The 27,319-nt window shown below is 43.2% G+C and overlaps 1 protein-coding gene across 4 annotated transcripts in view; it reads right to left on the reverse strand.

Annotated features, from left to right (window-relative positions):
• Nucleotides 1-27,319, reverse strand: part of FILIP1 (filamin A interacting protein 1) — a 100,079-nt gene that overhangs the window by 36,076 nt on the left and 36,684 nt on the right. For all 4 annotated transcript variants that reach the window (XM_032215920.1, XM_032215925.1, XM_032215922.1 and 1 more), the window contains exons 2-4: nt 17,333-17,611; nt 8,432-8,602; nt 7,294-7,472 (exon numbers count right to left, since the gene is read on the reverse strand). In XM_032215920.1, the coding sequence (XP_032071811.1) occupies nt 7,294-7,472; nt 8,432-8,602; nt 17,333-17,605 (623 nt within the window). In that variant the 5' untranslated portion in view covers nt 17,606-17,611. The remainder of the gene's footprint in view (nt 1-7,293; nt 7,473-8,431; nt 8,603-17,332; nt 17,612-27,319) is intronic.

Below are 27,319 nucleotides of genomic sequence, written 5' to 3' on the forward strand. Positions count from 1 at the left end.
ATATTAATCTAATCTTAATGAAGATAATATAAGGGCTTTTTCTCACTTGCACCTCCCATAGGACCAACATGTTCTGATATCCTTAGGGCTATCAGACCTCAACAGCCAAGAACTGCTAACTTTACTTGCATCTCATCACTAGCGCAGGAGTAAGAAAACTATATTAAAGTTGTGTTTTCCCACTTGTTTTAACATTATTCATGCCACCTCGAAATACATGCCACCTCTTAGGGTTTTGTTATCCATGATCTTGGTGGGAAGTCAAACAATGACAATAACTTGATAAATGGGCAATAGAGGCTAGAGACCGACAAAGGGGCATAGCAAATTTCATACCAGTGCTGTCTACTCCCGATTCATAACACTTCAGTTCGTAACACTTCAGCTCAGCTTTTGGGAAAGGCCCCAAGTGCATCATGGGGAAATTGCCACTGGGATTGAAAAGGTTAATTGGAGAGTTAATTGTAGACCTCCCAATAGGAATTAGACCTTAAGGACCGAAAGATGTGGGGATATAGATACAGAAATTGCTGGTTTCTCTTCCATTCCCTACCAGCTGAAGGTTTTTTGTTCTTGAATGAATAAAAGTTTTGATTTTAAAGGGATGTTTCCAGAAGTGGAGAGAATCTGCAAACATGCTTCTCTACAGCATCCTTTATAACAGCCCTCATTGCAAATCTATTCTGGCACCAATTTCAACCTCCAAGGACTCTCTGTCATACCACCCAACCACATAACTTGGAACAGGCAAAGCTCCCAAGAGCAGAAACATTTTTCTTCATTGCTATTTTTTCTTCCCTGAAGTTCCCCCATGAAGACTGGAAAGGAGCAGAAATATGACAGGCAGCTAGGAATTCGTGGTAACAAGAGCGCATCATTTTCCGTGCTTTATTAATAATCCTATAATTATCTGAGAAAGTCCTTCTCCGCCGTATTCCTTTCACCATGCCCCATATGAAACTAAGCTTTCAAAATTGATGGTGACGTAATTGCATACAAGGCCATCAATCAAAAACTGCAGCTTATTGCATAGAATATTGCACGAGTTGAGTTTAAATCTCATCCCATTTAGTTCGGAAAGCATCAGTTTGGAAACAGAAGAATGATAGGTGGTAGTCTCCCTCCCCCCCACCCCCTTTCCTGGTTCTCTTCCTTTAAAAAAAAAGTCTATTTAAATCATACACAGCATGCCCTACCCCAGGGTGATAATTTCTACTTCAGGCTTTTTGGTGCTCTTGATGAGTTGCAGATGGCTTTCCCGCACAGGTGATGTGGCCCCCCAGACTGACATCACCAGGAGAGCAGCCAAACCCCATCCCAGCGCCAGGATGACTGAAGCAACGTGGAATGTATCCGCACAAGCTCCGGAGAAACTTGCCAACCCTTAACATTGCTGGGGGTGCTGGGATAAGAGGGGAGGAAGATGCTATTGGGAGACCGCAAGCAAGTTTTACAGAAGAGACAAGAGACGGTGGTGGGAAATCCCTATAGACTCTTTGATGATGAAGATCACACGTTTTTCAGAGGGGGGGGGGGCGATAGGATTCAGCCCAGTGGTTGCTCCAGATTTAAGAGGCAAACATGGGTTTTCCCCTCTCCCCTTTCAGTCCTATATAGGAAGAAATTAATCGGCCTTTTTTTTTTTTTTTTTGCTACTCTCAGGACCCAGCTGTTTTAAGTAAAAACCAGAGCTTCAGGGACAATGAGCTAATGAAATCACAAGCTGGGGTTTTTTTTAACCTAGGAAGGGAAATTTCAGGTTAGGAGTACTTTAAACAATTTTTATGGCTTTTTTTTTTAACCCCAGAGATTTTGAAGACAAGATTTTCTCTACTCAATCCCTGATTTGGGGGTCTGCAATAAATGCACCCAGATCACCGGCCTTGGTTTCCCATCAATCCATGGGTCAAAAGCAAGTCTGCTGAAATACCATAGGGCCACTGATACATATGAAGGTATGCTATTAAATTGAGAGAATACAAATCACTTCCTACCTCCTTCCTTTCTATTCACCATTTAAATATCAAAGGAGCACAGCTGAAAGCTCTTATGTATCCTATCTTATGCGTGGCACGACAAAACCGCGCTCGTCAAAATAGCGGTGATAAAATCGCGTCGCTAAAGCCGCAACGTCATCACCGTGCGTCATCACCGCCGCGACAACAGCGCGGCGACAGAAGGGCGCTTTAAAACAGCACGGCGGCAGAAAGCGGATTTAAATTAAGGTAAGGGTTAGGATTAGGTTTAGGGGTTAGGGTTAGGTTTAGGGTTAGGTTTAGGGTTAGGTTAGGGTTAGGTTTAGGGTTAGGTTTAGGATGCTGAGTGCTTGGGAATGCACGGATTTGCCCTCCGTGATTATGTCATCGCGGTAGGGTCGCGTTTTTCCTTAGCGCTTCGAACGGCGCGAATTAGTCTTCGTGCTTATGTCTCCGCGGATAAGGGCTTCGCGGATTTGTGGTGGAACCATCTTATGTACATGCAGGAGAATGTCGAACTGTGAATGAAATTAAAATCCCTAAAAATCATGCACTATACTACAACATTATGTTACTATTGTACACACACACGTGCGCACACACAAACATGTATTAAATACATTAAAGCTATTATGAAAATAGCTTGCAGCTATATCAGGAAAGGAAAGTGGGAGTGTGGGAACCAAAGACCACCTTATAATCATTGTTATGATGCTGAATCATGGTTTAGAACCACTACATTTGGGGGGGGGGGTGTCAAACCAATATAGAAAAGTAGTCCTTTACATCCATCTAGTGGTCATCCAAATTCTTGCAGCTCACATATAATATGCCTGACAATGAAGCCAAAAGGTATTTGAATGTAAAAAATACACTTCACATACACAATCGCATTTTATATTTGATTCTTTCAATTAAAATTTTGCAAAACTGGGCACTTTCAAACATTTGCTTCCAGAATGAAACAGACCTGATGGCTTTGCTTGCTTCATAAGCTTATGGAGTTAACTACTAGATCTGGTGTTCTGGATTTGCAATTTCAACCATGTGTGTTGGCTTCACATATATCACAGCTAGACAAACTATGATTGCCAAATTATGATTTGTTGCATAATGTCTGTGTGTGTGTAAAAAGGTCAGTGGCAATGACCCTTTTTTTGGCTTGGAAGCTAAGCAGCTTAACACCTGGCTAGTACTTTGGAGGGAAGAACTCCAGAGAGTACCACAACTACAGGTTTGATCAGGAAGTTGAAAAACAACTCAGGAAGAGGCTGTGACAAGGTAAATCCATCATATAAAATTATGAAGAAACCGGAAGGGAAGCTCAGTGAAAGGGAGACTGTATCTGACAGGTATTTAGAGAGTAGGTATGTCCTCAAAAGTATAAATATAAATATTAGGAACTGTCTCATTAAACTCTTATGGCAATTCCTTTAACAATGAATCATAATAGTATTATTTTTGTCTGTTTAACTTGATATATCTTGATTCTGGTGGATCTGTGCCACCTGAAGTCTTTTTTTTTTAATGGTCGGACTGATTTCTGGTAATTATTTGGTGCATGCCAATAAAGGTAACATTTTGAAGTCATTAAGCACTTCCAGCCTTTCCAAACATAAGTTTCAAAACCCTGAAAACTTCATTCAGGCACTTTTGACTCCGCAGTTCTACATGGCTTTGGGGATGTTGCAAGCACAGATTTGTTTACATGCTTATATGAGTCTATTGCAAGGATCCCCAAACCCCATCTGTGGATGGGCTTTGGTACGTGGCAGAGGTGGGTTCCTACCAGTTCGCACCTATTCGGTAGAACCGGTTCGTCAAATCTACTGAACCAGTTAGAAGAGGTTCCACCAGTGGACCCGGGAAGCAGGCCACACCTACAGAAGAGGTTCCAAAAAATGTTTGCAACCCACCACTGGTACGTGGCATGTCAGAAACTGGGTCCATGCAAAAAAGCGAAACCCCATCTGTGGGATGCAGGCAGCACATGAAACCGCGCCCTCTTCAATCCGCAGAAAAACCTCCATGCATGGAAGTATTCCATGGAGGCCCAAAGGTTGGGGGCAGTGGTGGGTTTCAAACTTTTTAGAACCTCTTCTGTAGGTGTGCCCTGCTTTGTGGGAGTGGCTTGCCAGCCATGTGACTGGATGGGAGTGGCTTGCAAGCCATGTGATTGGGTGGGAGTGGCTTGCTGGCCATGTGACTGGGTGGGCGTGGCCAACTTGTAAAATGTGGTGAAACTCACTTAACAATGTTCTTGCTTAGCAACCAAAATGTTGGCTCAGAAACATTGGCATTTGAAGCACGCAAGTCTTAAAGCTATCAAATTACAAGACCCTTGCACCCCTAACCCTTTAGGAAAAAAAACCAGGGGTGTTCAAACTTGACAGCTTTAAGACTTGTGAACTTCAACTCCCAGAATTCCTCCTCCAGTCATGTTGGCTCAGGAACTCTGGCATTGAAGTTTGCAAGTCTTAAAGCTGTCAAGTTACAAGACCCTTGCATCCCTAACCCTTTAGAAAAAAACCCAGGGGTGTTCAAACATGACAGCTTTAAGACTTGTGGACTTCAACCCCCAGAATTCCTCCTCTCGCTCTTCATCTTGATGATGTGCGGATGGACGGGGGGAGGGAGCTGGAACCGGTTCTAAACGGCACTGTAGATTTGTGGAACCCCTTCTACAGAAGAGGTTAGAACTGGCAGGAACCCACCCCTGGTTGGGGGCTACTGGTCTATTGAGTTTGTGGTCAACTAGCAGGAAATCAGCCTTTGTTAATTCTGGCAATAATGGCACATAGAGAACCAGTAGCAATCAGAACTTGTTAGCCTGCAGGTTACTCAAGATCTTATTCCAAGCCTGCCAGTTATTCAACATATCTCATCCCAATCTCTCCTGCCTGTTCCCAAAAAGCCATATGTTTGCCCCCTTCATAACAATAGTATTTTCCTAGGTTTCTGTTCCAGTTTGATGGCAAAGCTTCAAATTCTAAATACGGTTATATTTGCACTTTGACTTCTCCTAATCAGGACAAGAAGGATCCCAGAAGATGGGACAAGCATCAGTCTCCTCCAACGGGACCATAGATGGCATCTTCGTAGGCTGCAATTCTTTGCCAGTTCTGAAGCTGCGTTTGCTGACTTGAAACGGTGCTTTCTCATCCAGAGGTACCACAACATTGACAAAGAAGTATATCAAAACTGCAAGACCCCAATTACAATTTCGTGCAACCAAGAGAGGCTCATACTGAGCCAGCACCAGGAATATGCCTTGATCTCAAAGTTTCCACTAAATTTGAACATCTATTAGCAATAGCAATAGCCCTCAGACCTACTGGTATATACCCCTTCATAGTGCTTTGCAATCCTCTCTAAGCAGTTTACGGAGTCAATATATTGCCCCCAACAATTTGGGTCTTCATTTTACTGATCTCAGAAGGATGGATGGCTGAGTCAACCTTGAGCCAATGAGAATTAAACTGCCGGCAGTTAGCAGAATTAGTCAGCAAGACTGCATTCTAACCACTGCACCACCCCAGCTAGTAAGTAAAATCTTTATTACGGTCAAAGACCAGCAATACGCATTAGTTTTTACACTATATTAAAAAATACTAACATTAAAATATAATTAAGAAGTATTGACATTAAAAGTGGATAATAACATAATGGTCCAAAGATCGTTAGAGGTATGTCCAGATAATTGGTACAAGATGGTACTATACTTCTGTATCCAATTTTTTTCTTATGGACATTGCAGCAGCACAGAACTTTGCCACTGCATACGTGGTAACCGGGTTAGTGTCCTGGAGGAGAAAGCCAAGATAAAAATTGTCTGCCCTCCCTGGCAATCTCTCTAATAAGGGGAGAATATGTGCAGACCTACAAGCTCTGTATAGCTCGCAGTGGAATAGTACATGTGAATTATCTTCCACTTCTCCTTTACCACATATACAAACCCGTTCTGCTATAGGTGTTCTCTTATAACTGCCCCGGAGGAGTGCTGAAGGAAGAATGTTAAATCTGGCTCTGAAGAAAGCTATTCTTTGTTTTGGGGAGAGCAGGTCATTTAGATATCTTGCCGATTCCCACACACCCTGTTTGATTCTGTCCCTACTGTGGAGAGGCAACCTATTTAGTTCTTCTTGGAACTCCATGTCCCTCATTCTATTGATTACTACTTGCTTTGCTTGCTCAAAGCCTAGGGACATTAAGAATAATGGTGAGAGCCCATAAGAGCCCAGCTGGTGATCAATTGCTTGTTTCCAGGGGGAAGGGAAATTGTCAGTCAACACTAGTGGGGACAGTCCCTCTGGAAAGAAATGCATTTTAAGCCAATAAATGATCATACTTACCTGGCAGGGGAGACACCATGATCACCACCACGGCTACATCAAGCTGATGCTTACATAAATTAATCACAAAATCTGAGGTTTTGAATTTAATGGCACCAGGCAGTTAATACTATATTGAGATTGATTGGAAGGCTTCATTGATAGTGAGACTAATATACAAGTACTGGTAGTCCTCGACTTACAGCCATTGGTTTGAAGTTACAACGGCACTGAAAAAAGTAACTTACAATTGTTTTTCACATGTCTGTTGTAACATCCCCATAGTCACGTGATTAAAATTCGGGTGCTTGACAACTGGCTCATATTTATGTCAGTTGCATGTTCTAATGTCATGTGATCACCAGTGACTGTATGTTTTACTGTACCACTCCAGTGATTCACTTCAAAACCATGGCAGAAAGGTTGTAAAATGGGACAGAAACCCACTTAATCCCTTCCTTGTTTACCAATGGAAATTTTGGGCTCAACTGGGAGTGTAAGTTGAGGACTATCTGTATCAGGGGTGGGTTTCTCGCCCTGTTCCAACCGGTTCGGTTGGAACGGGGCTGGCGGCGTCCTTGAGCATGCGCGCGGTGCACGCATGCGTACTAGCATCTGTGTGATGCTCCAGCTGCTCCTGGAGGATCGCGCAGGCGCTGTATGCGTCCTGCGCATGTGTGGAAGCGCAGAACTCGTCAAAACCGGGTAAGAAATGTGGGTGGGCGGGTGGACCCTTCGAAGTTCCCGGAAGTTACTTACTTCCGGGTTCGCCGACCAACCAGCTCGCAGGGACCACCGCGAACCGCCTGAAACCCACCCCTGATCTGTATGGAAAAATATCTTTGAAATGTTAAATTAAATTCCCAACCCCCTAGAATGCTATAGATCTGCCAAAAAATAAAAGCCAGGCAAAATTAACTTTTGAAATGCAGATCTCATGCCACAGTGTGTGTGCATGTGTGTGTGTGTGTGTGTGTGAAGCTCACCGTTCACGTTCCTGTTCCAGGAGGTTGGTAAAGTCGTCACTTTTGTTCATATAATCACTATGTTTGTGCTTCTCATTTTCCAGCTCGTAAACTGTGCGCCGATGGCATTTTTCTGCCAAAAGAAGCTGTTCAAGCATGCGCCGATATGTTTCCTTCTGCTTTTCTTCCAATCTGTCCAGCTGGTTTATTGAAACATAAAAGGGATGGTGTTAAATAGGTCACTGGCTGACTTTGGTTAATTTACCCAACAAGGAATTTGTCGTACGGAAAAGACCTGTGTAGTAGAACCTCTGGTCATGACCATAATTCGTTCCATAAGACAAAGGATGACCTTAGCTTTCTAAAAAGAATGTTGTTATGGCTACATATCATCTAACTCCGTACAATCCCCCCCTACCATTTTCCCACACTAGAAAATGCATAGTAGAATAATAGAAGATCCAAAGATCCAAAAGAAAAGATGGCTGCAGACCTGACATTGGCAACTATAAGACTTGTAGACTTCAACTCCCAGAATTCCCCATCCAGCTGGCTGGAGTATTCTGGGAGTTGAAGTCCACAAGTCTTAAAGTTGCCAAATTTGAAGACCTCTGCTTTCATGTATTCAGCAAACTCTACTGGAGGAACCTGGAACATAGGTCACCCGAGTCCAGGCTTAGGATTTCTTAGCCGTTGCTTCAATTTCATGAATCTGATCAGATTCTAGATTGCTCTAATGAAAACCGGCATGCATCACAAGACCACATCCTGAAAATAATTATGTCAGGAAATAAGCTTGCAGATGCCCTCAGCCAAGCCAGCTGGTAATTTATACACAACTGTGCAACAGAGAAGTTCTATCAATGCCTTTTCTAGCTGGAGCGGATTCAACCACATGCAGATGTCTCTGTGGTTTGCTTTCTGTTGCATTGGGGTGTTGAGGAATGTAAAATTGCTAACGTTCCAGTATCCTAGTTTCAACTTCCGAGCTAGAGAAATCTTGAGAAGGGAAATTACGGTTATCAATAGGATGCCTTCCCTGGAAGTAGGGTTGCCATTTTACCATCTGGGAGTTTCTGATATTAATACTCTTTAATGATAGCAAGCAGCAGAATGAAAGTTGAAGAAGAACATTCACAAGACCCTCAACAGTGCTCACCTCCGAAATGGGCTTTTCATAAACATCATCTTCTGATTTCTCTTTGGAAAGGAGAGCATCTCTATGCAATATTCGGAGGACGTTCTCTGGGGCTGCAGAGCCATAGTGCGCCTCTAGGATTTCAGGTCTGATTTTCTCGGTTTTCAGCATATGGATCACATCATCTCTAGCCTGCAAGTGGAGACTTCAGTATTATCACCATTCTAACACTAAGTCAACATTATCGTAAAACAGTAGCATGCTTCGTTGCTTTTCTGTTATCAACACAGTGCTGTCCTCTAAAGTGCATCTACTGAATTATTAAGATTTACCAGATGTTGGTTAATAAAAAGTTTTTTCCCTCCTTCTTTCTTCTTCTTTTCCCCTTTCCTTCTTTTTCCTTCCTTTCTCTCTTCCCATCTTTCTTTTTCTTTGTCTTACCTCTTTCCCTTTCTGCTTTCCTGTCCCTTCTTGCATGCTCAAGCGCAAAACAGGGAAACATTTCTCATTTTGTTTTGTTTTCAGTTTGTTTTGCTAGCCCTCTGCCAGCAAAAACGGAGCTCAGGCTCCATTTTTGCTGGCAGAGGCCCTGTGGGCCAGATTTAAGCACCCCACGGGCCAGATCTGGCCCACGGGCCTTGAGTTTGACACTCCTGCTTTAGAATATAGAAATTGGGCCATTGAGTTGATGACCACAATGCACTATGGTAAAGAGAGGAAATGCATGACCTTATTTTATACCTGATCCTGTTACACCACAGCTGTTACACTATTAATAAACTGAGAAGAGGGACAGAGGGCACAAATCAGGACTTGTCATGTTAGAATAATTCACAACAGAAATATGGACTCAGTAAACTGACAATTATCCGTTTAAGTGGTGCTTATGTTTATGGGTTATATTCTTAGGATACAAGAATGACACCTAATGATGGCCTCAATGCGCTCTCTTTCCGTTCCATCTCAAGGATATGAATGAAAAGGTGGTCACCTTTTAATTCGAATTTTTTTTTAAAAAAATGTTATTGTCAATTTTAATTGGGTTTGTTTGGTATACTCTATTTAATTTTTTAAAAAACTTTTGTATTATGTGCTTCTTTTAATGTCGCCCTGAGTCCTTGGGAGAAGGGCGGCATATAAATCTAATAAGCCTAAACCAGTGTTTCTCAACCTTGGCAACTTGAAGATGTCTGGACTTCAACTCCCAGAATTCTCCAGCCAGCATTGAATTCTGGGAGTTGAAGTCAGGACATCTTCAAGTTGTCAAGGTTGAGAAACACTGACCTAAACCTAAACCTAAACCACCTCAGTCTCTGTTACAGAGCACTGTTGCTGATATTTGAAAGAGAAATTGCTGGGCTACTGAGGTGGTCAAGCAGCCAGAAATGACTTTTCACAAGAGGGGCAGGCTTCGTGGGTGTGGCCTAGTTAGCCTCCTGCACCATTGGGGGGGGGGGCATTTTTGTTATCCCCAGGCTCTGGAGGCTTTCCTTGAGCCTCTGGGAGGGTGAAAACAGATTCCTGAGGCTACGGAGGCCCTTTGGAGGCCAGAAATGTGCCTGTTTCCAGCCTTCCTGAATTTGGCCCGTTTTTCGCCCTCTCCAAGCCTCCGCGTGCGCCCTGCACTTACCTGAATCCAAAATGGGCTGTGTGGGGACTCCTGGGAGGGAAGGGGCTGGGTCTACTGGGTCAACCAAGAGTGGGATTTGGGGGTTCTCTGAACTGCACAGAATCTTAGCTAGAGGCTCTCCCGAGCCCCTGTTTTTATGAGAAGGGAGAAAAGTGGGGGGAAATCCCATTGGTCACCATACCTTTAATGATTAGCCATTGTCTGACCTCTAATTAGAATTCACTCTGGCCCCGGTAAACAATTCCTGGTGGCTGCATGAACATATCCATGCAGTTTTTAGGGGAATTAAGAACTGGCTTGCTGTTGCCTTCCCCAAGATGTGTTTCGAACTTCCCAGTCTAACCTACACCCGGAGGCTTTCTGGGTGACTCCTGTCTCATTCCCCCCCCCCCAATCCCCAAATCAGAGGTGGGTTCCTACCACTTCGCACCTATTCGGTAGAACCGGTTCGTCAAATCTACCAGACCGGTTAGAAGAGGTTCTACCAGTGGACTCGGAAAGCAGGACACACCTACAGAAGAGGTTCCAAACATTTTTGAAATCCACCACCGCTAAAGGGTTAGGGGTGCAAGGATCTTGTAACTTGACAGCTTTAAGACTTGTATGCTTCAATGCCAGAGTTCCTGAGCCAACATGACTGGAGGAGGAATTCTGGGAGTTGAAGTCCACAAGTCTTAAAGCTGTCAGGTTTGAAGACCCCTAGTTTTTTTTCTCTAAAGGGTTAGGGGTGCAAGGATCTTGTAACTTGACAGCTTTAAGACTTGCATGCTTCAATGCCAGAGTTTCTGAATAGCTACTTGGACCGACCTAAGTACGAATTCATAATTTCATATCCGGTCACATGGGCGGCAAGCCACTCCCATCCAGTCACATGGCTGGCAAGCCACTCCCACAAAGAAGGCCGCACCCACAGAGTAGGTTCGAACAATTTTTGAAACCCACCACTACCCCAAATCCTCTAAAACACCTGTTAGGGGAGAGGAAGACAATCAACCTAGCTCTGGTCTGCTGCTGTCTTTTAAAAGATGTGCATACTTGTCAGAATAGCAGCTTCCGATAAACGGGCATGCTAACTCGATATCTTGGGAGTTATCCCAACACATCTGTGGGGTAGGATGGGACATATATGTCCTTTTCATTCATAGCAGACATCAATTAATCATTCTGCGTGGTACTAGTGGAACTTCTGTAGTTCTCAAAATAGCAATTGTTGAACTAACTCCAGCTATTATAAATTTCTTCAAGGACTTTTAAAGCTACTTTTCCCACAAATTGGTGGTTTATTTTATTTATTTTTAAAGCCACAAACCTGTTATTCAGGACTCAAACAAGGAATGGATCTTGAATGTCTAGTTCAATGAAATCCATCTCCTATTTGCTGACTAACACTTCCATAATAGTAGCTAATAAAATTTTATGTCCCAAAGACAGGATGCTGTACTGAGCTGTCCATTCATCTAAAACAAGAATTTGTTGCATTTTTCTTCTTTTTGCAGGATATTAGTTGTGCCTCCAATGGATCTGAGAATACACTTTAGTTTAGTTTAGTTTAGTTTAGTTTAGTTTAGTTTAGTTTAGTTTAGTTTAGTTTAGTTTAGTTTAGTTTAGTTTAGTTTAGTTTAGTGGTTTTGTATGCCGCCCACTCCCGAAGGACTCGGGACGGCTTACAATAAAAAGGGAAGGGGGATAAATAAGACAAAACAACAATTTAAAATACAACAACATTCACAATTAAAGTGGGGCTGGATACATTCAACAGCCCCAGGCCTGCCGGAGCAGCCAAGACTTAGTAGCTTTACGGAAGGCCGGGAGGGTAGTAAGGGTCTGGATCTCAACAGGGAGGTCGTTCCAGAGGGCCAGAGCTGCAACAGAGAAGGCCGTCCCCCAGGGGGTCGCCATCCGGCATTGGCTGGCAGATGGACTCCAGAGAAGGCCAAGTCTGTGCACTTCCCTCTACTCACCTCCAATCCCTGCAAAGGTTTAGTCACTGGTAGTAGTACTGATGCAAAGAAATGGCATTTTGCACACCATGTTTTGAAAGGGATCAAAGAGATCCCATTGCTGCCTGCCGACACAGCTTTGCCTCTGTTTTATTGCCAGAAAATTACACCGATGATGTCACTTTGGTCTAAAGAGAACACATCACCCGAGCTCTGGGCTGACATAATTCATTATCTGTGGTCTGGTCCAAGAGTACTGAATTCCCATGACAAGGAATTAAAGTTAGTCTGTTTGAAGTTTGAAGGGTTGAAAGATACCACTTCTCATTTTCCTGACACTGAAAAGCAGTTTTGTCCTGTGCTATTATCAGACCATAAGGAGGGCTGCTAAAGCCTATCATTCCACGATCTTTGGCAGTACAAGAAGCAAACTCAAAAGGTCATTGTAGATTGTGTACACAAATCGAAATGTGTTGTGATATGTCTTGCATGCTTCAAGAATGAGCACATCGCAGTGGGTAAATCAGCTGACTTGGGGGAAGCTGTAGCTGGCTATTATAAATGTACCCATGGACAAAGTTAGCTCTCTGTAGAGTCTATGGTTAATGACCAGGGTGACTGAAGGTAAATTAAATAGTCCAGTTCTCTTATTCATCCATTACTGTAGACCGGGAGTCTCCGTACTTGGCAACTTTAAGACTTGTGGGCTTCAACTCCCAGAATTTGCCATCCTGCTTTGGGAGTTGAAGTCCACAAGCCTTAAAGTTGCCAAGTTTGGAGACCCCTGCTGTAGATTCCAAGAAGACAAGATTTTTCTTCACTTTTTTTTACGGGTGTCCCTTGGATACTGCATATTAAAGCCCCTACTCCCCAATTTGTTGTTCTTTATATGTGATGACAAACAATCCCCAGAGACCATGGGAGATTCTGAGAGTTGTAGAGGTCATACATTATAGAGCTATGCTTGGTTGGGAATCCTGGGGATTGTGGTCCTAAAATATCTTGCAGATATTCAAGATATTCAATTCAAGGTATTCTTGCATTGTGTTTTTTAAAGGTATCCTGCTTTTCTTCCTCCTTCGCCAACCTCCAAATATGAGTTGCAAGGAAGTAGGGACTCCTCTCTCTCTCTCTCTCTCTCTCTCTCTCTCTCACACACACACACACACACACACACACACTCACTCTCTCTTTCTCTCTCTCTCTTACTCTCTCTCTCTCACGCACGCACGCACACACACAGACACTCTTACTCTCTCTCTTACTCTCTCTCTTTCTCTCTCTCACTTTTTCTCTGTCTTTCTCTCTGTCTCTCTCTCTCTTACTCTCCCTCCCATTCTCTCTCTCTCTCTTACTCTCTCTCTCTTACTCTCTCTTTCTCTCTTACTCTCTCTCCTTCTCTCTTTCTCTCTTACTCCCTCTTAATCTCTCTCTCTTTATCTCTCTCTCTTTCTCCCTCTCTCTCTCCCTCTTTCTCTCTCTCTCTCTTTCCCCCCTCTCTTTCTTTCTCTGACTCTTTCTCTATCTCTATCTCTCTTACTATGTCTCTCTCTTTCTCTCTCTCTTACTCTCTCTCTCCCACTCTTTCTCTCTCTCTCTTACTCTCTCTTACTCTCTCTCTTTCTCTCTCTCCCTCTCTCTCTCTTTCTCTCTTTCTCTCTCTCTCTCTACCTCTCCTCTCTCCCCCTTCTTTTCTCCTCTCTCCCTCTTTCTCTCTCTCTCTCTTTCCCCCTCTCTTTCTCTCTGACTCTTTCTCTATCTCTCTTACTATCTCTCTCTCTTTCTCTCTCTCTTACTCTCTCTCTCCCACTCTTTCTCTCTCTCTCTTACTCTCTCTTACTCTCTCTCTTTTCTCTCTCTCCCTCTCTTATTTCTCTCCTCTCTCTTCTCTCCTCTGCCTCTCTCTTTCTCTCCTTCTCTTCTTTCCTCTCTCTTTCTCCCTCTTTCTTCTCCCACTCTTCTCTCTCCCACCTATTCCTCTCTCGCTCTCTCTCTTCTCTCTCCTCTCTTCCATCTCTCTCTCTTCTCTCTCTCTTACTCTCTCTCTTCTCTCTCTCTCCCTCTCTCTCTCTTTCTCTCTTCTCTCTTCTCTCTCTCTCTCTTACTTTCCCCCCTCTCTTTCTCTCTCTCTCTCACACACACACACTTTCTCTCTCTGTGTGTGTGTGTGTGTCTGTCTGTCTGTCTGTCTGTCTGTCTGCAATCTGAGAAGATTTCCTACTTGGATTTTCAGTAAAGCCACTGAAAAAGGATGGAACTGTGTTGTTCACCTTTTCTCTTACTATGTATCTTCAAAATATTATAGTAAACTTCCTCAATTTGGACACATTCTGGATGATTTTGAATATAATTTCCATTTTCATGGATGATTGAAATTGTAGTCCACGCACTTCATTATGGCTGCTTATCTTCCAACAAAAAAGAAGGAGCATTTCTCCCCCTCCAATCCTACTGCATTATTTAACATTTATTAAACAGAACAGAAAAATTGACATACATATATCCTCATTACAAAAGTGATCAGTTGCATATACATGCAAAGATATTAAATGATTGAAATTGCCTTCTCTGCCAGAATCTTCATTCTAGTTTGCTTTGCACTTAGGATCGTCCTTTTTCTGGCCAGACTTCACATTTCTTGACTTGGCCATTCCAGGGAATATATGAGAATATAGATTAAAAACTCATTCGGGAAATTACTTCATAAAAAATAGAAGAGTCTTTGGAATCTTTATCTCACTAGCAGCTGTTCTTTGAGATTAACAGACCGTGTGAATCGATGCCAATTGAGTTTCCCTTCTATTATTTTGCTAGGATAAGGCTTTCTGCATTTTCTGGTCAGTTTTTCCAGTTGTGCAAGAATACTTAATGTGTAAGGCAGTTACCAGGCAGGTCTATAGTCTCTTGGTAGGGTAGTAATTGTTCCGTTTCTCACCAGTGAATATTGGATGTTGTTCTGAGACAGATGATATCATGCAGATGATGTCATAGAGGCTTAGATGGTGAATAACAGAGCTCTCATTTCCTTATAGTGATCAGGGGATGCTGTTAATGTTTTAGAAGTTGAAGATGAGATTCACAGGGCAGATTTTTCTTTCTCACAAGCAGTGGCAGTGAGGGAGGGGCTGCATCAGGGGTGGGTTCCTGCCAGTTCTAACCTCTTCTATAGAAGAGGTTCCACAAATCTACATTGCCATTTAGAACCGGTTCCAGCTCCCTCCCGCCGCCCGTCTGCACATCATCAAGATGAAGAGCGAGAGGAGGAATTCTGGGAGTTGAAGTCCACAAGTCTTAAAGCTGTCAAGTTTGAACACCCCTGGGGCTTTTTTTCTAAAGTGTTAGGGGTGCAAAGGTCTTGTAACTTGACAGCTTTTAGACTTGCGTGCTTCAAATCTGAGCCAACATTTTGGTTGCTAAGCAAGACCATTATTAAGTGAGTTTCACCACATTTTACAAGTTGGCCACATCCACCCAGTCACATGGCTGGCAAGCCACCCCCCACCCGGTCACATGGCTGGCAAGCCACTCCCATCTGGTCACATGGCTGGCAAGCCACTCCCATAAAGCAGGCCACACCTACAGAAGAGGTTCTAAAAATTTTTGAAACCCATCACTGGGCTGCATCTAATATCTTACAAGGGTATGTTTTGATAGACTGGAGGTAACAGAACTCTATTCCATCTTCTTCAACTCAATTTAAGTTTCTTTTCAGCAAAATATTTGCTCTCTATCTACACAGTGAGATTCAAGTGGAACCAACCTCCACCATAACATAATAGAACAATAGAAAGACTTTCTAACGATGAAAGCAGGCTCTTTCCAAAGCAGCCAACCAGAGAGTAGCGATTCAGTTTGTTCTACAGACAAATTGTGATCAAGCTACTATTCTGATTCATTGGAAACACTGGAAGACACTTCCGAGCATGTGCCAGACGCATGCAGAAGCATCTAACCACTACTAGATGCAGCAAATAGGGAGGCGGTGGCTCAGTGGCTAAGACGCTGAGTTTGTCTATCAGAAAGGTCGGCAGTTTGGTAGTTCGAATCCCTAGTGCCACGTAACGGAATGAGCTTCCCTTACTTGTCCCAGCTTCTGCCAATCTAGCAGTTCGAAAGCATGTAAAAATGCAAGTAGAAAAAATAGGAACCACCTTTGGTGGGAAGGTAACAGTATTTCATGCGCCTTCAGCATTTAGTCATGCCGGCCACATGACCACAGAGACGTCTTTGGACAGCGCTGGCTCTTCAGCTTTGAAACGGAGATGAGCACTACCCCCTATTGTCAGGAACGACTAGCACATATGTGCGAGGGAAAACTTTACCTTTTTAGATGCAGCAAATTATAAGCTTTGAGGAAATAAATCACATTGCAAGTGCATGTTGCATGTCACTGAAGTGAATCATAACGTAAAATGTCTCCTCAAAGTAAAGTAAAGTATCTTTCCGGCAGTAATCGGTGATTCTCCTGTAGGCCTAGTCCATGGTTTACCATGTTGTGGGAACGCAACCATTGTCTTAGCATATTCTGGAATCACATTAGCACTCTAAACTATAATAGAGGTTAGTTATTTGAGCCAGTGGTGGGTTTCAAAAATTGTTCGAACCTACTCTGTGGGTGTGGCCTCCTTTGTGGGAGTGGCTTGCCGCCCATGTGACCAGATGGGAGTGGCTTGCCGCCCATGTGACCGGATATGAAGATGCCGACGACACTTGTCAGAACCACCTTAAATTACCTCACACACAGCACTGGCATGCATAAGAATATGATGTAAACTTGTTTTTTAAAAGGCATCTTTGGTTTGCGTTAAAACAACTTCAACACACGCAATGTTCTGATTGCACCACAAACGCAGTAGTCATCCTTACCTTTCACAGAGACACTGAGTTTTATAAATATGAGCATGATGGTGTAGAATAATCATATCCAAGGACCAGTGGTGGGTTTCAAAAAAAAATTTTTGGAACCTTTTCTGTAGGTGTGGCCTGCTTTCCGGGTCCACTGATGGAACCTCTTCTAACCAGTTCGGTAGATTTGACGAACTGGTTCTACCGAATAGGTGCGAACTGGTATGAACCCACCTCTGCTGCGATACTGCATTTTAACCATTGTGCCAATAGGATAGATAGATGATAGATAGACAGGCAGACACAGACTGACTGACAGACGCAGACAGACAGACAGTTTCTTTAGGCTGTGGGCAAAGTTAGCATCTGCAATACTGCATTCTACCCATTGGGCCACCAGGACTCCCAATAAGCAAAGGGTTTTTTTGGCTAGGTCACAAACATTTTATTTTATTTTATATTTAACGAACCAACATCTCACAACAAATCATTAGATTTTATACATACCTGTAGTTCTCCTTCCATTATACTCAGGAGCCGGATGAGGTCCTCTTTCGAAAGCTCTATTGATTTCTTGTTTTTTCGCTCATTAGGCCCTTGGAATTTGCCGCGCTGCTTCACAGTTCCTGGACCTAGGAGTTCATCTTCTTTCGGATTAGATTTGTTCTTTTTCTTTGCATCTTCCTGAAAGTTTTGATTTTCTGAAGAGTTCATAATAGTCTTTGACTTGGGTAACTGCTCGTTGGATGAGCTCTCACCACCTTGATTTCGAGATCGCATTTTGATCTAAATAAAAAGGGGAAAAATTAAATGTAAGGCTGGGCAAGTTTCCTTCTACAGTTTGAAAAAATCACAACTTACCGTATCAATTTGCACGGGAGTCTCAAGACAACCAAGAAGGAATCTGTTGTAATAATCATACTACAAATAGCCTAAACTTTTTGACAGAAAATATTATGGGATAGTAGTGACGTGCGGTGAGGTTTATGGCCGGTGAGGCAAGCAGACAAAAGCCGACCTATGTCTGCCGCCCTATGTCTGCCAGCGCTGGGGCTTCGGCGGGGCTTTTAGAAAGCCATGCCAAAGCCCCAGCACGGCTTTCCAAAAGCCCCGCCAAAACCCTGCCGCTGCGTCTACCATAGAGCAGAACATCTCCCTGTCTATGGCAGATGCGGCAGCAGGGCTTCAGTGGGGCTTTTGGAAAGGGCTGCAGGGCTTTAAAGGGCGGCAGGGCTTTAAAGTCCTGGCGCCGCGTCCGCCATAGAGCAGGATGCGTCCCGCTCTATGGCAGACACAGCAGCAGGGCTTTAAAAAATAAAAAATAAAGTGCCAGTCCGCGCGCCAGCAGAAGCAGGTAAAACACACACACACACACACAAATTACTTACAATAATACAAATTACAATTACTTACAAATTACAATAATTTTGAATTCCTCCCTCAGACCCACATACCTTTTCCAGCTGTTTCACAGAGGATTTCAATTCTCCTCTTGTTTGCCATGATGAAAAAATGTAAAAAGAAAAAGGCCAGAGCTGCTGAAATCAGGCTGGGTTAGCTGCTGCCAGAGCCTCCAATGGATGACTCTGCTTAACTGTTTTAAAAAAGCCTTTAAAAAAAAGTGCCCCCTACAGGAGGAGGCGAGAGAACCATGTGCCTCATCTACATAAGGAATTTTTTGGCTTTTAACCCTTGCTTAACTCTGCTTGAATGATCATAAAGTCAAACTAGATGAGGCACGTGGCTCTCCTGCCTCCTCCTGTAGAGGGCACTTTTTTAGAGGCTTTTTTAAACAGTTAAGCACTAAGCAGAGTCATCCACTGTGACTCTGGCAGCAACTACCTCAGCCTTTTTCCTTTTAATTTTTTTTTCTTTTCATGATGACAGTGGTGAGTCTCTGCCTCCCCTGCCTCCCCTGACTGCATGTCACTAAATATAAATTTAGATGCATAAGTTAGCTTCACTTATTTACTACTGCAATGCAACTGTGATGGAAATTGCTGTAATGGGTCACTGGGAAAAGAAAAAGGAAAGGCATTGCATGGCTGCATGATATAAGTTTTCTGGACTCCCTAAAACTTAGGGGAGTTTTAGAAAAAAACTCCCGTAAGGGAAGAAAGATTCTAAATTTTAAGGAAAATTCAGAAGCATTTCGTTGCTTTCAGGAGGACCAAAGCACCTTTCGAAGCTGCTTCACAAACACAGTTGCTGCTGCTTTTAAAAATGTAGCAGTGAACTTGTTTTGCATCATTATGAGGCCACCTTAACGATGGCAATACAAAGCCATTCTTTGCTTAACAATACTGTAAAGCAGTAATCATAGTATATAAGTTTCACAGAACATGCTAAGCCCAGCAAAGCACGGTATAAAATAGTGCAATATGTGAATCCAAACAAGTATTGGTGTTGTTATTTTTCTTTTCATTTTGCCACTTTGCGGTATTAATTTAGGTTTACCAGATTTGACATTTTAAATTTGGTTTGGTTTTGCTCTTGTGAATAATTTTACATATACCAGTAATTTTGTACTGTTAAAACAGCTTGATAAGAAGATGGAGTGCAAATGTTTTAATCCCATGAAATATCTCATCAGTTTAATCAACCGGAAACCATTCTGAAAACAGATAAGGATGGCATGGCAACATATTTTTGAGTGATTTCATTACTGCTATGTTATATTATTAGTGTCATGGTTATGGCATTACGTTAGAAACTGGGACACTGGCAGTGCTAGTCCCTCCTTAGGGACAAAGCCTTCTGGGTGACAATCACTTCAAAAGACAGGTTTGGGTGCTGTCACAGATGCGTCCTCCCAGTATAACATCAATTTATGTTTCACATAACTAGAACAATAATCACACCGTAAATATTAAAGGCAGCACATTAATATGAACTGACAGTACGCCATCTCAATGTTTTATTTTTTTAAAAAAAAATACTATCTCAACACATTCAACTGAAAAGTGAATGGCATTATAAGGAACTGACGTATCTTTAGAGAAAACATTCCAGGATTAGGTGCGAGAATACTTGCACATAGGCAGATAAATTCTGATTGTGAGACAAGAGGACAAAGCTGAGATAAAGTAAAATTAAATGAACAGAACAAGCACAGCAGGGGAAACACCTACAAGAGGAAAGATTGTTAATACCAACTATCATGTAGAATAAGAGCCGAAGTGGCACAGTGGTTAGGGTGCAGTACTGCAGGCCACTTCAGCTGACTGCTATCTGCAGTTCAGCGATTCAAATCTCACTGGCTCAAGGTTGACTCAGCCTTCCATCCTTCTGAGGTGGGTGAAATGAGGACCCAGACTGTGGGGGCGATATGCTGACTCTGTAAACCGCTTAGAGAGGGCTGAAAGCCCTATGAAGCGGTATATAAGTCTAACTGCTATTGCTATTGCTATAACCTTTAGGGCTATGATGGCGAACCTATGACACGCATGCCACAGGTGGCGTGCAGAGCCCTCTCTGGGGGCACGCAAGCTATTGCCCCAACTCAGCTCCACCGTGCATGTACACACGCACCTCCTGCCGACCAGCTGGTTTTGGGGTCTCTGTCACGCATGCACAGGGGTGGGGCGCATTCAAAGGGTCACACGTGTATGTGTGGGGGTGGGGGGAGTGAGGGGGTCACATGAACATGGTGTGTGTGTGCATATATGCGGGAGGGATGCATACAGGGGGGTCATGTGTGCATGTGCGGGAGGGTGGGGCATATAGGGGGTGTCACGTGCATTGCGTTATGGGTGTGTACGCACGCTTTTGGCCCGCGGTGATAAAAAGGTTAGCCATCACTGCTTTAGGGGGTACATGATTATAAAACTTAATATTTCATCTTTGGAAAGATGTGGAGACAATTTATGATACTTTCAGTTTGGGTTTCCAGGACATATGAGTCAGGGAGGTAATTGTTGGAGTATAGCCTCAAGACTTTGCATAGTCTAAGGCAGGGGTATCAAACTTGCGGCCCCTGGGCTGAATACGTCATGTGCTAGCCACGCCCATTCCCCATTAGCAAAGGGGGGAAAATTCATGAAACATCACATGCCGACAATGTGACCCCACAAGTTTGACACTCCTGGTCTAAGGCAGTGGTGGGATTCAAATAATTTAACAACCGGTTCTCTGCCCTAATGACCATCTGGGTAGGCGGGGCTCAGTAGTCATATGACTGGGTGGGCGTGGCCAACTCAAGATCACTCAGGTCGATGGACGCTTCGCCTTAGCAGTTACAATGTAATAAGGGTTAACCGGAGAGGTAGTTTTTCTAAGCAGGGAAATAAGGATTAGGCTAGAAACAACACTAGAATGTTTCCTTCCTGCCTTCCTTACAGGATTAGCCCTGTAAAGTGGGAAAAAACAAAAGGAGATTTCTTCCAACAATCGGTTCTCTGGACTACTTAGAAAGTTACCAACCGGTTCTCCCAAATAGGTACGAACTGGCTGAATCCCACCACTGGTCTAAGGTAAAATGTCTCCATTGGGATTTTGGTGAGTCCTGTCACCCATACTAGTGGTTTACAGCAGCTTCCACAGTCATCCAACTATCATTGTGCCAAAGTAAATGTAATAAGGATAGATTTTATATCTCTTCAATTTTGTCTGAATAATACCTATGGAGCATCACCCTAACCACTGGGAAAGTGGTTCAAGTAGGCTTATATATCAGTGATGGCCTGTTGAACAACTGATCTTTTTAACATTTTTATTTCTCACTGTTTTTTTTTTTGGAGGGGCACTGTTTTAAATTTTTATTTTAATTCTGCCTTTCTATTCAAAATGAATAATCAAGGAGTCTAATACGTCACGGTGCAAAAAATATATTAAAATTAAAAACAACCTTTTTTGAGTGATGGAGTCAAAAGTAGCGGAAAAAAACCACAGATTGCTTTATGATTTTCTTTGGTTTAATTTTGTTTATTTTCACATAGGCCTCCTAAATGTATGTTTTGGTGCACTCTGGTTATTTACATAATGTTCTGAAGGACTGTTTATATTTTGATATTAGAGGGTTTTAACTGGAAAATAAAGGTATAAAAATCATCTTAAAATTAAAGGAAATAATGACATGAACTATAATTCTTTATTTTGCTGCGGCTCTTACTGGCTTTCTTTCATAGCTGTATAGCAAATATAGATAACTTCTTTTCAGAAAGAAATAGCAATAGCAGTAGACTTATATACCGCTTCATAGAGCTTTCAGCCCTCTCTAAGCGGTTTACAGAGAGTCAGCATATTGCCCCTAACAATCCGGGTCCTCATTTTACCCACCTCGGAAGGATGGAAGGCTGAGTCAACCCTGAGCCGGTGAGATTTGAACCGCTGAACTGCTGATCTAGCAGTAGCCTGCAGTGCTGCATTTAACCACTGCGCCACCTCGGCTCCCCTCCCTTTTTTTTCCTGACAGTGCATTTTCATTTTATTTCTCTCCCCCCCCCCCCCCCAAAAGATAGCCAGGCTAATCCATGAGTACTGGACTGACATTTAGCTCTGATGCTGCTGGCCGATTAGGCCTGGATCCAGCAGAGGTGAAATGTCACATAGGAATGTGGGGCTAGACAAGAAGGAAATGGTCTGGAAGGGAGCCTTCTGCGTCTGTAATGCATTACCAGCTGGCAAATGTGACAGGAAAAGAAGGAATAATAATCTGTCTAGATGGGAATGTTCTTTACTAATCACCAGTTAGGGGAGTTGTGATCTCTTGCTTGCTTATTGTGCTGGTAGGAAGGGCCATGGGTGTGAGCCAGGCTACCTGAGGTCATAGTTCCTGGGATTTGCAATCTGGCTAACCCAGCATTCCTTCAGAGTTACCTGGGGACAGCTTAATGTATAGACCAGGGGTGGGGAACAATGGGCCCTTTATGAATTATGGACTTCAACTCCCAGAATTCCTGAGCCAGCTATGCTGACTCTGAAGGATTTGCCTATCATTCATAGCCCATTTCCATCCCAAACAATACTTTTGCTTCCCTGTGCAGTTATGAACGAGGAGGCAGATTTTAGAGTGATGCCATGAAGGGTGAGATGTCTGTTCTTTCCTATATTTCTAGTACCCCAATTAAATCTGTGGTTGGGATCTTTTTCTCCTTCTATCCACTCTATTGTTAGTATGGCTTAATAAGGGAGGAAAGCAAAGAGGAAATTGTGTGTGTGTGTGTGTGTGTGTGTGTGTGTGTGTGTGTGTGTGTGTGTGTGTGTCAGAGAGAGAGAGAGAGAGAAAGAGAGGGATGGAGGGAGGGATGGAGGGAGGGAGAGAGAGACAGAGGGAGGGAGCGTGAGAGAGATAATATACTGACATGTACACTTCAAGGATTTTATGGATTATGGATCTTCCTGATGTTTAGTTTGAATGGTACCATTGTCTTAAGTGACATTTCTTGAACAACCCAGACTAAAGTTTTGAAATTGCTATTAAAATTACAAGACTCCATTCAGTACCAAGAGCCAGCTGATAGTGTAAATGTGTAAATGACAAAACTCCAGGTACAAGTTGTAGTAGCAGCAGCTACTAATTTAGGGGAATTAGAGGGATTATGAATTGAAAGTTTCTTCTTTACACTTTTTGACCACACAGTCTTTGCACTTTTTTGACCAGTTTGATAAAATCAGGAAAAGGCTATTTAGGATTCTGGTCGTGATTTTATGTACGAACTTTAGGTTAATTTTTCTTCCTGAATATGTTTTATTGTACAATAACCATAAGGACATATTCTTTTTTTGTTGTTGTTGGATTGTTCCTGAGTTGAGCATAGGAAAAACAATGTTGGACTTGATAAATCTTGACTGGGAAAATTTCCGGTGGCTGGGAACCACATGTGACATTTTTGAGAGACTGAGGGCAGTGGCTGGTGATGTAATGTCGGTGACAGGATTTGCTATATATTGTGAGTAAATTAGAGATTTTCTCTGGTTTTAGAATTACATTAAAGGAACCTTGATATTGATTCTTCATAGTTGTAATCAAAGGGATTATGGGAACCTCTAATTCCCTCATATTTTTGAGATGGGGTTTCCAGGAAATGGACAACAGCTCTCTAAATCAATGATGCACCATCTATTGCCTACAATCTCTTGTCTACAGGTTCATGCAGTCCTCTAACGCAGCCCCCCCCCTGTGCTACACCCCCCCGGCACATGCATGCCCAAGCTCCCAGCATAGCAATAGCAATAGCAGTTAGACTTATATACCGCTTCATAGGGCTTTCAGCCCACTCTAAGCAGTTTACAGAGTCAGTATGTTGCTCCCAACAACAATCCAGGTCCTCATTTTACCCACCTCAGAAGGAGGGAAGGCTGAGTCAACCCTGAGCCGGTGAGATTTGAACAGCCGAACTGCTGAACTGAAGTCAGCTGAAGTAGCCTGCAGTGCTGCATTTAACCACTGCACCACCTCGGCTCTATATCTCTGCCCCCTCCCCTGTACATGCATGCACATCTTCCACATGTGCGCCTCCACTGCGCATGCAAGGCAGAGACCCGAAAACCAGCTGGCCAGCAGGAGGCGAGTTTGGATGTGTGGTGGAGCTGAGCTGGGGTGACGATTCACGTGCCCACAGAGAGGACTCTGTGTGCTATCTGTGGCACACGTGCCATAGGTTTCCCATCATGGATATATATTGTAGGTATATTTACTTATTCTCCATTTAATCATTGTTTACTAGAGTAACCTACTGTCTGCATTCACTATGAATGCTAAAATAAACCAAGAATATCAGTGACACAAAACACAACAATATCCCGATTTCTCCCAAAAAATATGTACGGGATTCGGGATATTGTATGAAGATAGACAAAAGAAAGAGATTTCCAACTCCTTCTGGCAACTCAAGTTCTGAATGTATAAGTATTCTAGGATCTACTCCCAAGGATGGGATGGCAAAATAAGTAAACATGAGTGGATTTCTTCTAATCCAGTGGGATTCTTGGATCATTTCCCAGTTCCCTTTCATTATACTGTAACTCATTTAAATTAAGTCAGTCTATTGGTCTCTATAATCCAGCATTTTTTTATTCCAATTATCTAGAAAATACTTCACAGCTATCTGATCCTTTTCACTGGAGATGTCAAGACTAAACCAGAGGTGGTAGTCAGCAGGTTCTGACCAGTTCTGAAGACCAGTAGTGGAAATTTTGAGTAGTTCGGAGAACCGGTAAATACCGCTTCTGACTGGCCCCGCTCCCATCTATTCTCTGCCTCCCAAGTCCCAGCTGATCAGGAGGAAATGGGGATTTTGCAGTAACCTTCCCCTGGAGTGGGGTGGGAATGGAGATTTTACAGTATCCTTCCCCTGCCACGCCCACCGAGCCACACACACCCAAGTCATGCCATGCCACTAAGCTGCACCCACAGAACCAGTAGTAAAATATTTTGAACCCCATCACTGGACTAAACCCAGGACTTTCTCTGCATGAAATCCATTTGTCCTCCTGCAAATCTAATTCCTCCCTGTATGTAGGGCAGATCTTTTATGACAGTGTGCCACAAAACATTAATTCTGTCCAGGGAAGATGTCTGGGTTCTACAAGCTATGTATTGCTGGGCCTGTAACCTCCACGTCTCTTTAGGTTTTTCTGCTGCTTTGAACAACAAGGGTCTGCTTGTAAGCCATATTACCTATTACTTTGGGGGGTGGCGGTGCTATTTTCCCTACTTCCATTGCCTTGCAGCCATTCCTCTTCATTCCTTATTCTCAATCACTCACTCCTGCTTCACCCCAACCTTCTCACCCACACCTCTTAGCCCAGATGATGTGGGAAAGAATGCCCCTCCCCCAAGCTCTTTACAACCCTTCCTTCGGGACTGTGACTTCTCACCAGGCTATTTTGGGAACCTGGCTTAAGAGTAGTAGCTGTCGTGGTGGATTGGATGAGGTGCCTCCTGCTTCATCCTGCATTTTACTCCACTCTTCAAACCTGTCATCCAAGCTATTCTTAGACAAAATTTTAGTGCTCTTTAAACAACACACCAATTCTATGTTTTAAAAGTGGCTTGAGAGACCCGAGACACGGAGCACTTCCATGCCTAATCTCATTTCTCCCAGATACCCACATACACATACCAGAGGTGGGTTCCTACCAGTTCGCACCAGTTCGGTAGAACCGGTTGGTCAAATCTACCGAACTGGTTAGAAGAGGTTCTACCAGAAAGCAGGCCACACCTACAGAAGAGGTTCCAAAAAATTTTTAAACCCACCACTGACACACACAGACACAGACAGACAGACAGACAGACTCACATAGAGAGAGAAAGAGAAAGAGAAAGAAAGGAAGAAAGAAATAAAGAAAAAAAGAAAAAAGAAAGAAAAAGTGAGAGAGATGAAAGAAAAAAAGGAAAAAGGGACAGAGACATAAAAGGAGAGAGAGAGGGAGAGAGAGAGAGAGAGAGAGAGGGAGAGAGAACACATGGCCGGCAAGCCACTCCCACCAGCTCACATGGCCGGCAAGCCACTCCCACAACGAAGGCCACACTCACATAGTAGGTTCGAAATTTTTTTTGAAACCCACCACTGACACATACCTACACATAGTAAGAACAAAAACAATTGCTGATAGTTTTCCCCACCAGCAAATAAAACCAGGGAGATTTACCAATTATTTTTCCTAAACCGTTTAACTACGTTAAAACATTTAAAAGGACAGGATCAAAATCCACCCTCCACGGTTCTCAATCTGTGGTACCCAGACTCCTGGGAGGGCCAAGATTTTGTCACAGGAGGTCCGAAAAGGCTTGAAGAATAGTTATGATTTAAATCTTGGCCACCAAAGGTATTTAAAGAGGGTCGGCGGGGAAGAAAAGGTTGAGAACCACTGCTCTACCCTCATTCCTCAAGCAGAATAGAATAGGATCAAGCAGAATGAGATGCCACCGTCAGGCCTAGAAGCCATCTTTTACACTGGGCCTTCAGGCCTGCCACATTTGCTGCAGTGGGGAAATGGGAGGGGAGATTATATAGTGTATGGGTGATATGTAGTCAAAATAACATTCTTTTCTCAGAGAATCAAGGACACCTTGCCCTGCAGCTGTGATGATGTAACTGGGAGGCATCTCCAGTTTCGGATAGTGCCTGATTGGATTGTGTAATGGACATGTGGGTGGTGGGCAGGGACTTGGGTGGGGAAAACCTGGAAACTTTCAGATTTGGGTTTCCCAAGGTGTGCCAATTGACATTTCTAATAAAATGGGACTTTGAGGAAACTCAAGCCACGGAGTCTTCTTTCGTTGGGTGTGGCTGTTAGGATTTGTTGGAATCCTGACAGCCACCTTTTACCATCTGAAGGACATTATTAACACAGTTGTGAAGGACAGTCCCAAGCAGAGGTGGGTTCCTACCAATTCGCACCTATTTGGTAGAACCGGTTCGTCAAATCTACTGAACCGGTTAGAAGAGGTTCCACCAGTGGACCCGGAAAGCAGGCCACACCTACAGAAGAGGTTCCAAATTTTTTTGAAACCCACCACTGGTCCTTGGATATGATTATTCTACACTA

This window comes from Thamnophis elegans, chromosome 4, assembly GCF_009769535.1.
Source record: "Thamnophis elegans isolate rThaEle1 chromosome 4, rThaEle1.pri, whole genome shotgun sequence".
NCBI classification, from domain to species: domain Eukaryota; kingdom Metazoa; phylum Chordata; class Lepidosauria; order Squamata; family Colubridae; genus Thamnophis; species Thamnophis elegans.